This window comes from Protopterus annectens, chromosome 1.part1 (assembly GCF_019279795.1).
Source record: "Protopterus annectens isolate FY-2018-M chromosome 1.part1, PAN1.0, whole genome shotgun sequence".
NCBI classification, from domain to species: domain Eukaryota; kingdom Metazoa; phylum Chordata; order Ceratodontiformes; family Protopteridae; genus Protopterus; species Protopterus annectens.
The window spans coordinates 1602044906-1602063089 of NC_056726.1; the positions used below are offsets into that span (position 1 = coordinate 1602044906).

At 37.8% G+C, this 18184-nt stretch overlaps 1 protein-coding gene across 1 annotated transcript in view; it reads left to right on the top strand.

Annotated features, from left to right (window-relative positions):
* LOC122811583 (uncharacterized protein YBL113C-like) overlaps nt 1-18184 on the top strand; it is a 994203-nt gene that overhangs the window by 945372 nt on the left and 30647 nt on the right. The window contains exon 8 of the mRNA XM_044083519.1: nt 3682-3777. Coding sequence (XP_043939454.1) covers nt 3682-3777 — 96 coding nt within the window. The remainder of the gene's footprint in view (nt 1-3681; nt 3778-18184) is intronic.

The window sequence follows — 18184 nt, forward strand, 5'->3', positions numbered from 1 at the left end:
TGCTGAGAACAATCTGCCTAATATCCCACCTCCCCCTCCTTTGTGAAGAAAGGTTTGTCAGAACCTTTCTGAGGCCATTAAGCAAATTTAAAAAAAGCAAAACAAACTGACTATTCATGTCATATAGCAAAATGAACTGGGCATGACATATGATGTATCTTTTGTAGCCAGGCTTCCTTTAATGACTGTAGTGATGTCTGACTGCTGAAAAGATCCAGATTGGAAATTGATGCTTGCCACCAGCTGTTTCCCATTCGTATCATGAATTCCTGCAGTCATCCTTATGATGAACATTTACTGGAACAGCTTCATTGTAATCAAGAATCAATGACTGAATGGTTAAGTAAAGATAAGCTTAGCACAAAAATGAAATGCCACACAGTATGTATACAAAGGTTCAGAAATGCAGTAGAATAATGGGAGATACAGACAAATGTATTCTTTGTAATATTTAACTGAAAACAGTCATACATCTAAGTGCTGGCTGTAAAAAAGGTATGATGATCATCTTTATACTAAAAAAACACAGTGATATTGTATGGTTAGTATGGAAATTCTGCAAATTCTGCAATTTAAAAGCAACAGAGAAGTATGGAGAAGATGAGTCACAAAGAATCACTGAGAATAAAGAAGTGATAAATACATTGCTTAGCCACACCATCTGTTAATAAAAGCAGAATGGATAAAACTCAAATGCTGTAAATGAAGACAAAAGGACAAAGGTAGCATTAGTCACTACACTGTCCATTCCTTGTGATTATAGTATCCCGCATACTGAAGCAAACTAAATCATACAATATTAGGGCGTGCAAGTTGAAATGAAAGCAATCTGAAATGAAAACACCTAGGCAGTCCCTTTAGTCCTTATAAGAAAATGGATAAATAAGAAACAACTTTCAAGTATATTTAAATGTGGTTTCAGTAACAGTAACCCCAGTAATGTATTTATTTAATTATTTAGCATATGTTTAATGACAAAGTCTAACTGGACATAATCAATTTTCAGTGGAGGTCTAGTGAGAACAATCCATAGCATAATACATTGCAGTTCCATCAATGCTGTAGTTAAACCAAGAAAGACTAGAACAGTACATTGCAAACATGACTAATAAATTAAGGTACAGAGGCTACAAATGTGAATATAAAATAGCAATGACAAACTATCAAGAAAATAGAAAACTTTTTTTGTTTGTATGCTTAAATTGAAGAAAGAAGAAATTGTTTTTCGAGATGTGTTTGGCTATAACGTGATATCAGCTATGGTCTCACAACTTGCAATAATATAAATGATGAAAAAGTTTTTTTTAATTGAAACAGTAGCACCTGTGTACTACACATCAAAGTTTGCATTCTTATCAGAAGTAATAGAGAAGTTATGCTAAGTTATAAATAAAAACAATGTAATCAGGAGCTTACGAACAACATTGTACGCCGAAAAAGAATATTACTATGGTGAGATTTAATTTGATGAGTACAAAGGTGGTTTTATATGGACTGAGAAGGACTAAAGGATTATGAGACGGTATTGGGGGAAATATAAGGTTGTATTCAGTAGAATAGGAGGAAGTTGTATTGTGTGTAGAAAATAGAAGAATTGAAGTACAGAAGTCAAAATTAGAAAATATAATGTTGACGTGAAAACTGAGATTAAGAGAAGAAGAAGCAAGGAAATGCAGGACAGAAAGAACAGAACGGAAAGGAGGAATGGCAAGCCGATGAGGCAGGAGTCAAGTGTTAAACAGGCGTTGGGATTAACATCCAAAGATTACATGAAACTGCTTTTGAAGAAATGTAGACTCTGTTATTTTGAGTTCAGCACAATCTCCATTCATAGGACTTCTTTGTGACATGCACAACAGCTATTTTAGGTTTCCAACTCTCAGCATTGTTAACTTTCGATGCTGTAGACTTTCATTGTTTTTGTCTCGAGTATGTGAATTTTGGCTATACGACGTTTCAATGAACTGAAGGTAATCCCTTTCTAGAGCGAGTCTCCCTTTTCCTTCAGTTTCTCTAAATGTCTTCAGTGCAATTATTAACATCTGCAGGCGAAGACAGTGATAAAGATATAAGAGCATCGATTAAAAAAGGTGCAAAATAACATCCTCTGCCTGTGTTTTGTTTTTCAAGTGTGACTACATATAGCTAAAGTGATGGGTGTCTATTTTACATAAAATGTAAGGAGCACTTATTGAATCACAAAACCATGCCAGCTCTGTAATTGTGTGTAATAGACGTATGAAACACATGAGATGAGTGTGGTTACCAATTGTTCCTGTTTCACAGAACAGGCTTGATTTGGCCAATTATTTTCTAAAAAAATGGAAACAATGGCAAATATCCTGATGTTTTTGGAAAACAAATATTTTCTAATGTTACTCAAAATATTGCAGAAAACCATGATATTACATTTCAGACATGTTAATATGACAGCATAAAAAATAAAAGTGTACAACAGATTTTGTTTTTATAATAAACTGAACAGGTTTTCATGTAGTTTAAGAGAAGATTCTTTCCTGGTGAACGTTATTCTGTAGGATATGTCCCACTTCAAGCATTCTAAAAAGGTGGCAACCCTAAAAATTAAAAAAAAAAATCATGGAGGCACAGTAGTTTTAGACTTATATCGTTAGATAAAATACTAAGCAGCATTTGTTAACTCTGAACAATGTGATATAATTGATAGATTGATCTCAACAAGGGTCACATTTTAGAAGTTATGAGCATGAACAAAATCGTAAGTGACCCTTGGCTAATGTTGCTGTATACTGGCTATATTGTTTGATGAACAAAGCAGTGTTTTCTTTCTCTGCTCTCACCATTTCTTAAAAATATAATTTCTGAGTTTACTATTAAATGTCCGAAGTACCTGTGCTCGACCGGCATGTGGTCGAAAGGCACTTTTTAAATGGGCAGAATGCCGAACCAAAATACATCAACTACAATACAGTGAATGGGTAGTGTAGTTCAAGTATCATTATGCACAGAGATCGCAGTTCAGTGAGGAATAGACAATTAGCCCATTTCCTCACTATAGTCGGAGTTGATATATTTAATTTGCAGGGGGTGCAGCCCCTCAAATGAGGGTAATAATAATAGTACAATTAATGTACCACTGACTGTAGAGTGTAATGGTACATTAAGGTGCATAGCATGGGTAAATGACGTCATCTCCTGCTATGTCGAATACATCAAACTACGGATGTCAATGCATTCATTTTCACTATGGCTTCTGTTTTGAAGTTCTGAATTCAGCATTTCAGATCGACAATTGTGACCAGTTGAAGAATGCAGTTTCAGAATTTCAGTAGTAAACCTAATTTCTGTTTATTAGTGCCAATCATGAGCGGACAGGTGATCTGCTGTGGCAACCCATAACCGGGAAAAGCTGAAAGAAGAAGAAGTGTCAGGTACTTCATTTTGTAACCATTCCAGGTCCTGTACAAAAACCTGCAATAGTTTTGGGCAGTGCAGCTATGTAAAAAACAAAGTCTGGATAACAAACATCAGTGAATATAGTAAGGTGCCTTTGCAAAGTTAATAATTATATCCAGGTGTGCAAAAACTTCAAGAAAATACTTCCAGCATCAAGATGTGTGAAAATATCATTGCTTACAAATAGGTGTGATCATTTAACTATTGTTATGTTTATTCATCTAAGGTTGTTGTTTTATTTTACAGGGTAAGATCTGCAAAACCTTTACATGTAATGGAACAACATGCTACCAAGGAAAGACCACAACTGATAAGTGCAAGGTTGGATACGAGTATTGTGAGGTGGGTGATATTTAAAACAAGAAGAAATAATTAAAATACTGTTATAGGTGACTTGCTCATCCTAGGCTTATGTAAGAATGTTGAGTAACATTTCATTGTTGATGTCAGTAGTGGATAAGTTGGGAGGGTGGCCCAATGGTTAAGGTGTTTGCCTTACAAACACAAGGTGCAGGGTTTGAATCTCACAAGAGATAATTGGCTAGGCTTAAAATGGCTCACAAGGGCAGTTAGCCTAGTTCTAACCTATGAACTTTGAAAAGGAAGCTCAAGTCATTCACCTGGTATCTGCACTGATGTAAGAGTACAGAATACCTGTTACATGGCACAAACAATTTTAATCTCATAATCATTTATAAAGTTTGATTACCAGGAATTATTTATAACTGAAAAAAGAAACTGCTTACTTTTGTATCTGCACCCATTCCTGTGTTATTACTTTGCACACATTCTATATGAATGCATATTCTACTACATGCAACATTTTTAACACCTTTATTGAAGTATTGCTTAAGACAGAGACAAACATGCATTTATGTAAAAGAAAACAAACCAGGTTAACAATTTCCCATTTATTAACATTATACATCACATATGTTATTTAAACCAAAGAGTAAAAAGGTGACAAAGACAAACCAATTAATAAAAACTAAAAAAAAAAAAATAGCCAAGCTACAGTTTTTACTATATGATCCCTTAAACCTCCTGTAATAGAGGCCCATGAGATATATGCAAATAACCCCTTAAGGACATTAAGTGTTTCTTCTAAATATCTTCGGAATGCCCATGACTTTTCACTTTTTCTTTTTTAGCCTTCGTGGATATATTCAGGCCAATAAAGCCAAACACCACTAGCTGTGAACATGCATGTTTCGTCCTTCTTATGACCTCATCAGCACAGCATAAGTGAACTGTTTGGCTATACTTTAGAAACACAGGATCTTTACATCCAGCTGATGTCCATAACCATTAAGGTGTCTGCAAAATATCCCAGCTAACATCCAAACTAAAGAGTAAAAAGAGACAAACTAAATAATAAAAACTACAAAAAAAAAAAAAAATAGCCAAGCTAGAGTTTTTACTTTGTGATACCTTAACCCTCCTGTAATAGAAGTCCATAGAATATATGCCATGACATATGTTTTTTGTGTAACTATCATCAGTCCAACATTACATAAATTGCTCAGTTCCTGCCTTTCCTAAACCTCACTCCTTCTTCTCCAAAACATTATTCTGCATGGACTGTTCACACAATTTCCATTTGTTTCTCTGTAATGTGTTCCTATCTTTTTCATTTCCAGTTCTCTCATTTCTTTTACAATATTCAGCAGCTCAAATACAGTTGGTTTAGACTTTGATTTCCGTTTTCTAGTTGTAGCTTTTTAGCAGCCACCAGAAATAAATGTAACAAGGCTTTAGTATGTTTAGGCAGTTCAGATCCTGTGTCTCAGCTCAAAAGACTAATTACCTTAGTTACCCTTAGTTACCCTCCCATTGTTTCCTTGTGAATTGCTTATCCAGTCTCTCTTCCCAATCTTTTCTAACCCCCACTGATTACCTTGCAATATTTTGTATGCCCTACTAATTATGCATTTTTAACAATGTTTCTGCTCTAGATTCAACTAAAATCTCTACCAGAGCAGGTCTTTGATTTATGATACCTCTATCCCTTTCTGTTTGCTATACTATGATATCAATCCCTGATAGAAAAGGCAGTCTATAGCCTGCAGTCCAATTGTCTTCTTGCCCTCTTCCCATTCTATTATTCTTCCCTCGCTAGTTGTTTGCTCCCAATATCTTGGATCCTTTGCAAGTTTTCTCCAGTAAATTCCAACCCCCTCTTTCCCATTCTGTGTACCCGTAATTGCACTCATCCATATCAGCAATATCTCATTTCTTTATTCTCGTGTTGGCTTAGTTCTTAGAATACTTTCTGTTGTTTTAGGAATATACTATTCTGTTGCTGTTCTCCTTAAGGTTATGCATCCAAAATCCCATTCTCTCCTTATTTCTTGAAATTCCCCATTTTATCATCATCTCTGTCACTTTAAATTATAATTTTCTGCTTGTGGTATGTATACGAGCCCTAACTGTGTAGCTCTAAAGTATCCCTTCGAATCAGGTGATCCATAACCACCTTGTTCTTTTGGAAGGTTCAGCTTATCCCACTTGACCCTTACCCTGTACCCATCCCAGATAAATTCCTTCAACTCTTATAGGTTCATAGGTTCACAGGTGTGTACTAGGCTAATGCCCCTGGAGCCTTTACAAGCCTAGCCTACAGGATTACCCTGGCATCATGCCACCCAACCTTAATTCCCAGTGCCTCTGTCGAGTAAAGCCACTGGAGTGATCTCTGGGGTGAATTTTCTATTTCCCATCCACTCGTCAAGATTTCTCTTGAAGAGGGCCAGTGAGGTGCTCTGCTTGACATGTATGGGAAGTCTATTCTATAGCATGGGCAGTCTCCGGGTTATGAACCTGTCCTTCCAGCATGTTCTGTTGATTGTGGTAATGAGATTGAGGTCTTTGGAGCATGTGGTGGATTGGAATTTCTTTAGATGTAGCATTTCTAACAGAGCTGGGTCAGACATGGCTTTGTAAGTCAAGCAGAGATTGCCTCTTAGTAGGTGATATGAGACAGAGAATAGTTGGAGTATTTTAGTCTGTCCATATAGGACAAGTGTTTAAGGCCTAGGACCTCTTTGTGAGGTACTTTTGTGGCCTCTCCAGTTGTTGCAGGTGTTTAGTGAGGTACATGCCAAATGGGACATTGTACTCGAGGATTGGCCTAACGAGGGAAGAGTAAAGGGAGACAATGACCTCGTTCTTCCTGGATTCAAACCCCTTAGTAATGAGATGTGCCACATAGAAGGACTTTCTGACCACAGTGGCAATGTGGTGGTCAAAAGAGAGCTTGCTGTCAACCTGTGTTCCCAGATCTCTTATAACACCTTCTGTGGTCGGTGGACTACCATCGATGTGGTAATTCATGGGAACCAGGTTTTTCCCAAAGGGGATGATGACACATTTTTTGACATTGAGCTCAAGGCCATGGTTCTGACACCAGTCGTTGGTCTCAGTGAGGCCTTTCTGTAGGATGTCAACATCACTTGGGGAGTTAATAATAGCTCCCAACTTGCAATCATCTGTGAACTTGTCAGCCAGAGTCCCTTTGTGTTGTCCTGGACTTCAGAGAAGTAGATACCAAACAGGAAAGGAACCAGGACCGAACCCTGTGGGACTCCACTCATGACTGGTCAACAGTCTGACTTGGAGTCAGCTACTTTCATACTGTGGGTTCTACCTGTGAGCCAGTTTGCAACCCACCTAGTGATATAGGGGTTGATGCCTAGCTTAGTGAGTTTTACTATGATTCCTAAGTGGGGAATGGTGTCAAAGGCCTTGGCCAGATCAAGGTAGGCTGTATGAACCACCTTGCTTTCATGCACAGCTCTGGTGACTGAATCAAAGAAGTTGACCAAGTTGAGCAGGCATGATCTACCCTTCACAAAACCAAACTGTGTGGGATCCAGAGTTTGTAGATTCCCTATATCCTTGTTTATTAGGTCCATGATGATGAGTTCATAGGTAGGTACTAGGCTATCGGCCCAAGGGCCTATGTAAGCCTAGCCAACAAGGTTCCCTGGCTTACGCCACCCAAGAAAGTTATTTTCCTGTGCCACTGTCGAGCAGAGACACAGAAGTGATCCCCGTGATGTATTTCCTATTTCCCATCCACTCATCAAGATTTTTCTTGAAGAGTGCAAATGAAGAACTTTGCTTGACATAGATGGGTAGCCTGTTCTAGAGTATGGGAAGTCTCTGGGACAGGAATCTATCCCACCAGCATGTCCTGTTTATTGTGGTGACAAGGTTTAGGTCCCTAGAGCATGTAGCTTGGAGGGATTGGGATTTATTTAGGTGTAGCATGTCCAACAGCTCTGGGTTTGAAATAGCTTTATATGTTAGGCAGAGATCACCTCAGAGTAGGCGATATGCTATGGCGTAAAGCTGGAGTTTTTTGAGCAGGTTAGTGTAAGGCATTTGTTTGAGGCCAGTAATCCTCTTTGTGAGGTACTTCTGTGGCCTTTCCTGCTGCTGCAGATGTCTTGTGAGATACATTCCAAAAGGGGCATTGTACTCTATAATGAGTCTAATGAGTGTCAAGTAGAGGGAACAATGACCTCTTTTTTTCCTGGATGAGAACCCTTTTATGATGAGGTGTGCCACGTAGAAGGACTTCCTGACTACTGTGGCGATGTGACTATCAAAGGAGAGACTACTGTCCACCTGGGTCCCAAGGTCTCTTATCACGCATTTGGTGTTATGTAGACTGCTGCCTATGTGGTAGTTCATGGGTACAGAGTTTTTACCCAAGGGGATGACACTGCACTTTTTGTCATTGAGCTTGAGGCCATGGCTCTGATACAAGGCATCTGTCTCAGCGAGGCCCTTCTGTAGGATGTCCACATCATTTGGGGACTTAACTATGGCTCCTAGTTTGTAGTCATCTGCAAACTTCATTAGCCAGAGGCCTTCTGTGTTAGCCTGTACTTCAGAGAAGTAAATACCAAACAGAACAGGTCCCAGGATGGAACCCTGTGGTACTCCACTTGTCACTGCCTTGAGGTCAGATTTGGAGTCTGCATCTTTTACAGTGTGGGTTCTGTCCATGAGCCAGTTGGCAACCCATCTTGTGATGTAGGGATTTATACCTAGTTTAGTGAGTTTAGCTATAATTCCAGAATGGAGGATGGTGTCAAAAGCCTTAGCGAGGTCAAGATAGGCTGTGTGAACCACCTTACCCTCATCTACGGCTTTGGTGACTGCCTCAAAGAAATCGATCAGGTTCAGGAGGCATGATCTGCCTTTCACAAACCCGAACTGGGTGGGATCCAGAGTTTGGAGGTTACCAATGTCTTTGTTTATGAGTTCCATGATAATACATTCCATGGCCTTGCAGACCAGGCTCGTCTAACTTCCAGAGCTTTGCATATCAGACTCGTCAGGGTAATGGGACAATAGTTCCTAGGGTCTGTAGTCACTTCTCCTTTGTAGCAGAGTGACATTTGGTAGGGACAAAGCCTGAGGTGAGGCTGTGATTGAACAAGGCACACAGGTGAGGTGCCAGTTCACTCTCTAGTTCATGTAGAACACAGCCAGGGATACTGTCAGGTTCCATAGAAGCAGTATTCCTGGCCTTGGACAGTGCTGTTTTAACCTGTGCAGAAGTAATATTGGATGCCTGGCAATCTACTGGTATTGTGACAGGTCTCTTGGGGGGAGAAAGGGCTAAAGTTGGCACTGAATCTGTCGGCCAGTATATTGGCAATATCTGTTGGCTCAGTAAAGGAGGCACCATTGTGCGGTAGCTCAGAGCAAATCTGGGTATTGCCATGGAGATTCTTTACATAACTATAGAAGGTCTTGTGGTTGTCTTTACTATCTGCTGCAATTCTGTTTTCATAGCTAGCTTTAGAGGATTTGATGAGGGAGCTCAACTTTTTGTTGAGGCTGAAAAGGGAGTTTTTCCAGTCTTGGGACTTCACCTTATTCCACATCAGTTTCCTCCTTCTGTTGTAGAGTTTGTTTATGGCAGGGGACCACCAAATTTGCTTCCTTTTTTTGGAGGCGAGTGTCTTGGTTTTATTGGGTATGGCGAGATCCATGCATTTATGTACGTGTTCATACAGTGCATTGGTGTATGATTCAGTGGTCATGCAACTGATCTCCATTTGCATGGGTGCTGTGAAGTTAGCCACCTCTGTTTTTAGGAGCCCAAAGTTAGTTTTGGAGATGTTTTTCATGGTGTATTTCTGGAGCATTTCTCCCCGGGCCTCCGCTGAAAACAGGCTCTGTGGAACCTAGTCGGACATTCCCGGTCAACAAATGTTAAATAAAATAAAAAATAAAATAAAAATAAATAAAAGTGTTACCTTTGCGAGGGGGGTTGGATTTCCAAGGTGATTAGTTTGTGGTTGGATCTAACCATGGAAGAGTTGACTATTGGTGTAGCGCAAAGGTTTGTGGTCAGATCTAACCAGGGAGGAGTTGACTACTGGTGTAGAGCAATGGTTGCCCATGTTAGTAATGACCAGGTCAAGGATGTTGCTACCTCTAGTGGGGTTAAGAATGAGCTGGTCCAGGGCATTGGAATTAATGAATTCCAGGAAACGTTGGGCAAGTGTATTGGTACATGATTAGTTTTCCCAGTTAATGGAGGGGTAGTTGAAGTCGCCCAGTATGAGAGTGTTAGGTTGGACCTTAACATTCTCCAGGGTGCTTAGGAACGTGGAGTGTGAGTCTTGGGACATGGTTGGGGACCTATAGCAGGCTATGACCTGAATTGCTGTCTTACCCAATGTTAGCTGCACCTGAAGTATCTCAGATGCATTATGTTGAGCTATAATTATTGCTCACAACCTCTCCTCTGTCTGATAAAAATATGGCTGCCCTACATATAAAATTAAATGGACTAAAGCATTTTCATTGCTTGTATCTTGCTATCCCATGACATGTAGCCCTTCATTTTAAGCACAGCATTTGTCATCACTCTGAGTTATTGCTACAGCAGCACCAGATTCAAGATTTCAATGCCCAGCCTAATATTAGGTCAGCTATAAACAATAATGAATTTTTTTATTGGATTTAATTTCATACAATTTGCAACAGTTCAATTACTGATGTCAGATGAAAAAGCCTCTAAAGTAGTGTGCATTTACCCAGGTAATGTATCACACATAAACAAAATAAACACACGGAACCAGGACCTCTGTTCAAAAACATATTGGTTCCCTTGCTGCTTGATTAATAAAACTAAACCAAATAAAATTATTCTGAAAAATATTATGTGATAGGACTGCCCAGGCCAATCTCAGGCCATCTTTTTTTTTCCTTGAATTTATGTGAAAGCTTGCATATGTTCAGGTAATTGCAAAGCTGCAACAATGAATTTAGAGAAAGTTATTTCACTGAAGGAAATCCTTTGCATTGTAATATAAAACTTGATTAATGCAATTAATTGAATGATTAGCATTAATGCACTCCAATGCAGTGTTTCAATACCATAATTCAGAGCAGCTTGTTTCCAGATAAATTATAACTTATTATAATGTGTGCACGTAAGTTGGTAAAGGTGTTTCATCTTAACTGCTGTACAGGTGGCAGTACCAGTATGCATGCATGATGTCATCAGAGTACTTTCTTGCAGGACATAATGAGAATAGATTTTAGAAGAAATTATCTAGGTAATATTGCATATTTTGCTCGGCATCAAAATTCAGCTGCTTGTTTACTGGTTCTTGACTGTCAAGTTAACTAAGAAGCCTGATTTACTCCACTTGCCTCTTCCAGATGCCTTGTCATCTGCTTACTGAATAAATTAAAGGCCAAATTCTTGTAATGATATGCTCTGGATACCATTTATCATTTCAATAGTTTTTACCAAAACATTCTGTCCAGTGCCAAAACTTCCTAAAGGCCCAACGTGCATACTTTGGAAATGCCTTTCATTAATGTACCTGTGAATACCAGGTTTCACTAATTCCAGTTGTGATCTCAGGTTTTTTCCAAAATAGTCTGATGGGTGTCTCGTTTATGGTTGCATACATGACACTTTTGTAACAGAGCAACTAAAATGAAAAAAATGTTGTCCATTTTGAGTTGTAATTGTATTTTATTGAGGATCGTAGCATTCCATGTCTTGTTAAATGTCACTACAAAATCTCACTCACAGCCTGTTGACAGCTAAGTGATGAGGTGCTAAAGTGAAGTGCTTTTTACCATTCTAGTCCATGCGTGTTTTAAACTCACTTGATGTAAAACATGGTCTTTTGTCAATCAATTTCTTCAAGCACATTTTTCCTCCATACTGTCTTTAGAAGCACAACAGGTTTCTCTGATATAGATCTTTCTAAGTAAACCATTTCATTCTATGTTAAAGAAGCACCCACTATTATAAGAAACACATTGTCGATAGCAGGGCCTATAAAGCCTACGTGCAACTCCTTCCATTCTGCTGACAGTCACTCCCAGGACACAGTGACACTGTCAATGACACATTCCCTTTTTTAATTTCTCCAAATCTTTTGGGTTTCTAATACCATGATGGGAATGGACCCCATTCCTAAGTCAAAGTATGATTAAAGTTCATGAGACTAGTATTGTTTCAATCTTTGATGTCAGCCAGAAGTGCTCTTCGTAGCACCCACAGTGTGCCCAGTAATGACTCCTTCTGCAATTCATATGGGGTTACATGAATTGGTAACATATCTAAATACGACTGTAATTCTTTTTTATAAGACCCATTGCTCCTACTACTATTGGAACTGTCTGGGTGTCCTTCTTCCACATTGCTCTCATTTTTGCTTGCAGATCCTGATATTTTATGACTTTGTGTCTCTCTGTATGCAGGACACTGTAGTCACTGGGTGTGGCACTGTCAATGATCAATGGTACTTTTGTTTTCTTTTCATGGACCACTATATCTGGTTTTCTAGCATCTAGCTTTTTGAATTGTTGATAATGGGTAATCCCATGTGATATAGACTTCATCACTTTCTATGATGTTTTGTGGCTCATGTTTCCAGTGTTTTTCAGCCACTTCAGTACCATAATCTTTGCATACTCCCCAGTGCAACAGTCTTGCCACATTATTATGCCTTTCAGTATACAGTCCTTCTGCTATTAGTATGTCACAACCAGCAATAAGGTATGCAACTGTTTCCAATTCTGTTTTACAAAACTTATATATGTCTGTTTCTCCCACGTTCAATGGACTTTGTAAACCAACATGTACATAGCCCACTATCTTATGCTGCCAATATTAACCTTTCATCTCTTGGTTTGAATTCGCCTCTCCTTAACCATTCCTTCATTCATTCCTAATCAACATGAGGTTCTTCCAGAAGTTTTCTATATTTACAGCTATATTTATGCATTTTCCAAATTTCTTGCCTTCTCATCTGGTCCTTCACCTTATATACTTTCTTTTGTTTTTTTGGCACATTCACTTGCTGCCTGATTTTTATCTACTTGTGGTTTGATTTCCATTCCTGCTTGACGCCAATATGCTTCTGCTAGCCTAAGCAGGGAACGTCATCTTAGATTTATTCTCCACATGTTTCAAATCTTTCAATACATTTAGGTCGTGTGAGGTCAACAGATATGTGTGGAGTCCCATGATTTCAGAGCTATACATATAATCAGTTTCAAGGAGGTCCATCCCTCCCTCAGAACGGGGAATATATAATCTAGGTATGCACTGATTTTTATAAATCATTTGGTGAACATGAAGCATCCTTTTTGTTTTTCTGTCTAATCTATCCAACATGTTTTGTGGCCAGTCAGTCACTCCAAAACTGTAAGCTAGGACAGGAAGAGCAAATTAGTTTATAGCTTGAATTTTGTTCCCAGATGTCAACTCTTTTTACAGGATTAATTTAAGTCTTCTAAAATATTCATTGCTAAGTTTTATTCACATTTGTTCACGTTTTTTTTTTTGTTGATCCTTCATCAATTCCCAAATATTTATACACTCCCTCTTACTTAAGTTCTTTTATATCACATTCTTGTTTTTCCTGGTGCTGCAGTTTTCCTACTTTAAAAGTTGCTTTTGCACATTTATCAAGGCCAAATGACACTCATATCATCTGAAAAAGTTTTGATAACTTGCAGTTGTGGTTTCAGTTCCTCATCTGATGAGCTATACAGTTTTAAATCACTGACAAAGAGAAGATGAGAAGTCTTTACTTTTTTTTGTTTTCTAGGAGCCAAATTATAGCCATAGCCTAAGCTGTTAATTAGACAGCTTAATTGGTTAAGGGCAAGGCAGAATAGCAGTGGTGACAGAGAGTCACCCTGTAATATCCCCCTTTGAATTTTTTCTCCATGGAATAATAATTTGTCCTTTATCATGGTTTAATTGCAAAGTGGTCCGTCACTGTTTCATAGTCACTGTAATGTAATCGATCACTGTATGGTGTATCTTATACATTTTTAAGCACTCTTATCCATGAATGTGGGATACTATCAAATGCTTTTTTGTAGTCAATCCATGCCATACTTAGATTCTTCTCCTTTTTGCAGTTCTCCACTATGACTTTATTTAACAACAAATGATCTTGTTCCATATGACTTTCTTTTATTGCCATAACTGAATTTTCTTCTAAATGACTATACACTCTGTTGGTATCAATTCTAGTCTATAGTTTATTTGTCATCAGAAGGCAAGTTATTGGTCTATAATTTTTAGGGTAGCTTGCAGGTTCACTCCTAAGTAGGAGCATTGTTTTCCTGTTGTTAGCCAGGTTGGTGTCTGTTCAGGGTGTGCATATAAATAGTTCTTACTCATAGCTAAATCTTCGTGCAAAGATGTTAATACTTTTAACCAGAAGTTATGTACTGCATCTCGGCCTGGAATTTTCCAATTAGAGGCTTTTCTTAATTTTGTTTTGATCTCTCTGCTGCTACTTCATTCCATTTCATATCCTGTACCTTTGAACTTCTTATTCTTTCTTTTACTTCTTCAATCCATTTAGCATCTTTGCTATGTTCCACAAGATCTTCATAAATACTTCTCCAAAATGTATCTATTTCTTCTTTTTTTGGTGGTCTTTCAATTCCTTTTACCTTGTTTTCCAATTCTCTATAAAACTTTTTTGGGTCATCAATAAACTGCTTATTTTGTACTTTTCCTTTATATCTATCTATGTATCTTCTAAGTTTTTCCACATGTGCTGAGATTTTTAGTTTGTTATTTGCGACAGTGCATGATAGATCCAGATCTGTTCCAATACTGCTCATAGCTTTTATCGCATCTAACTTTCTAAGTATTTTTGTTGATCTGTTCCCTCTTCTATCCTCTTCTAACAGTGACACTTCTTATCTTAATTGCTTTATAGTTTTCTCTATTCGATACTTCCATGATGGTATTCAATTTCTTCCTTTCCTTTCCATCACTACCCTGTGTTCTCGTGGTAGAACTTTATTAGTTATTAATTTAGCTGCACAGTAATATATCCTGTTTACTTCTGTTATATCACATGGATCTCTATGGACAGTCCTAATCACTTTTATAAAACTTCTGACTTTTTGGGTTTTATTGACCTTCTGCAGTCTATTTCTTTCTTTGATCTTAATATGTCTATCTCTATAAAGCAACTCTTCTCTTAGCTCGTTTTCTTCTAAACTGAGGGCACATTTCTTTGTTTTCCATTTCCTGCAGGCATTCTATAGAAAATTCCATTGCATCTTCCTGTGGCACATTCTCTTCAATTTCATCCTGTGCCATTCGTTGCTCTGTCATATGGGAAGTCACGGGCCTATCACTCCTCAACATTGACTGTGTCAGACTTTCCACAGTTTCCTGTTCCTTCCCTTGCTGTCCATTTTTAAGTGAACGTTTATACTGGTTTCCTGTGGAAGAATCCAAAATATCTTCCTATGGCACCTAACCAATTGCTTCTTGTTCCATTCCCCAATATGTAGCATCTGATGCATTTGTAAGTAAATTCTCTGATTTGCTTGTTTGTGGCACGTTGCCACAAATTACTTCTTGTTACAAAGTTCATTTTTACTTTGTCAAGGTGCATCTCATGAACGTTTTCCAACACACACTGGGCTACACTTTTTTCGAAATTACTTCCTTGAGTCCATGCACTGATGTGCTTTGACAGATGGGTGACTGTCCTTTTCATGCTACTAAAACCCATTTAATCTGAAACAGAGCTATTTTACCAACTTTTACAGCTAGCAAGTGCTATACTCAACGTAACATAATACATCCCACATAAATAGTGTCTGTTATGCTGATTATAATATTTCATAGCTTTCTTTCAAAAACTATAGGATCCCACAGTCCTATTTTTCTGTTTTCTGTCCATAACACCAGGAATTAGAAGATTATCAAAACTTAATAACAGAGGAGGATCTCTCAGACAGCTTTGCAAAAGAGTGGAGATATAAACTTCTAAAACATGTATACATAAATTAGAAAAACATGCCCCTGGGGACATTGAGAAAATATTTTTTCTCTAATTAGCACTGGAAGATTTGAGTCTTTATATGCAGGGCTGGCCTTACGCATAGGCGAACTAGGCAATTGCCTAGGGCACCATTCTTCTAGGAACGCTGTTTCCCCATTTATTTATTTATTTATTTATTTATTTTTTTTTTAGAGCAATGCTTCATTGCTCTAAAAATAAATAAATATATAAAGCACCCATAATACCATAATAAAAATAAAATGAGCCAGTGAGGCTTCAGGTACTCTGGGTTGGGGGGGGTGGGGCCTTGCTACAGTAGGTACATTGTTACATTAGGTCAAACACTGGAGGGTCAAGAGACTAGAGACTTTGCAGCATGTAGGTGCAAAGTCATCTGAACTATCAATGGACGGAAGTTAAAATCCGGGACATTCTACTCGATTATGTATGTCAAAAATGAAATGAAGGATGAGAGGTGCTGGTGAGATAACTGTTAGCAAAACTATGTTCATAGTATTGTAGCTAGTAGGGATCAGCCAGATATTTTAGTTAATTTTCCTGGCTTTTTGATTTGTGTCAGTGGTTGAAATGAGGGGAATGGCACGGTGAGATAAATGCTATTACTGTTTTTACAATGCTGACAGTTATCAACCAGATACTTTTGTCAACTGTTCTGGCTTTTTGATTTGTGCTGGAATGAGGGGAATGGTTTGGTGAGAAATGTTATTACTTTTTACATCAATGCTGGCACTGACCGGCCAGGTATTTTGGGCAGGATCTCTGGATTTGTGATTTGTATGGACAGTTGAGATGAGAGGAATGATACACTGAAAAGTATTGAAGCTGTTTAAACTGGTGCTACAAAATTGCATAGAGGTCCCCAGATCTTTGCACTCATTAAATTAAAAAGTACCACCTTATCATTTGTTTGATCAGAGATCATGCAGTATAGTTCTACATTTTCAGCAGATAAACGTTACCCTTTTCATTATGGTCAAACACATTTAAATGGTCCACATAACCATCTGTCTTGTATGCCTTTCCTTTGTTTCCAGTTCATCTTCCACTCTCACATGAAGATTGAAGTATACATAGTCCTCAAGTTCACAAGTCAAATGTTCTGATATTCTGAGACCAAAGGAGGCCACACTTAATTAAGCATGTTACCTTTGTCAAACTTATTCAATCACCTACTGCAAAAAATAATAAAATGGTACCTTTAAGCATGTCACTTTTAATATTATAACGTTGTCACCATGTATTTCTTTTATGCACTTTTCCTTTTAATAAATTCATTATGAACATATCTGCATTACATATACTTCCATACATAATTAGTTAATACTATTTCTTTATGCTCATTTCAATAGTCTTAATATTCAGTGTGTTAACATTAAATTTTTCTTGTTTTGTTCCATATTCTCAAAATCAGGTACACAAAAATTGCTTGACTTATTTTAATACAGGCCATTCTGCCATACAACTCACATAATAGCAGTTGTTTTACCACAAAACTATTAATGTGCCTCTTTCTTATATGGGCCAGTAGCATTTGTCTAGTTTTCCAACTAAAAGTTTACAATGTCCTTTGCTGAACCAAACTGTATATTTTGTTTCTTCAGGACTTGACAATTTCTTGACTGAACATAACCCCCTGCACATATGGACGTGCCTTCATGCCAGTTTGTTATACATTTGCACTAGTTGCACAGCAAACATTTAGATAAAAATGGTATGAAGAGCCTATCAGCTATGTTGCAAGGGTTTTGTTTTAATTGCAGCTTAATTATTAAGGCATGCCCATGTGAGCAAGCATGTATAACACTTGTACTTTAAGCACATGCATTAAAAATTTACAACTGATTAAGGATCAAAAAGACACAACTGTGACTTAGCCACTTAAATGTGACAGCTAATACTATGTCTTCCTATAATGTACAGCAGAGACAGAATATAGTTATTACATAGCAGAGGAGTTAAGATCAATTGACATGGTATCTCACTGGCCAAAGGAACAATTCCAATTACTTTATACCCATTATCAAAGTTTGGGATGAGCTAGCTAGATCAGATTTAAATTAGCCAAAAACTATTCCGGTTATTCCATACCTAGGTTTGAGACAGTCACTTAAAATGTTATGATCTACTGCAGTCAGATGATGCTGAGAAATTTAAACTGACCACAATGGAATGTAATTTGACTGTTTACTTTGGGGTAATCATCTGTGACCTACTGCATGATTATTTTGGTGCTATGGCAATGCTTGTAGTTGGAATTAATTGGGTCCAGTAATCCATGGGCTGAAAGGTTGTTTCAAGATGGATGGCAACCATTTATCAATTATTTTACATAAGAAATGGAAAATACGACATGGGTTGGGAGTTTCCCAAACTAAGGAATCTTGTGATCCATTTTACAAGAC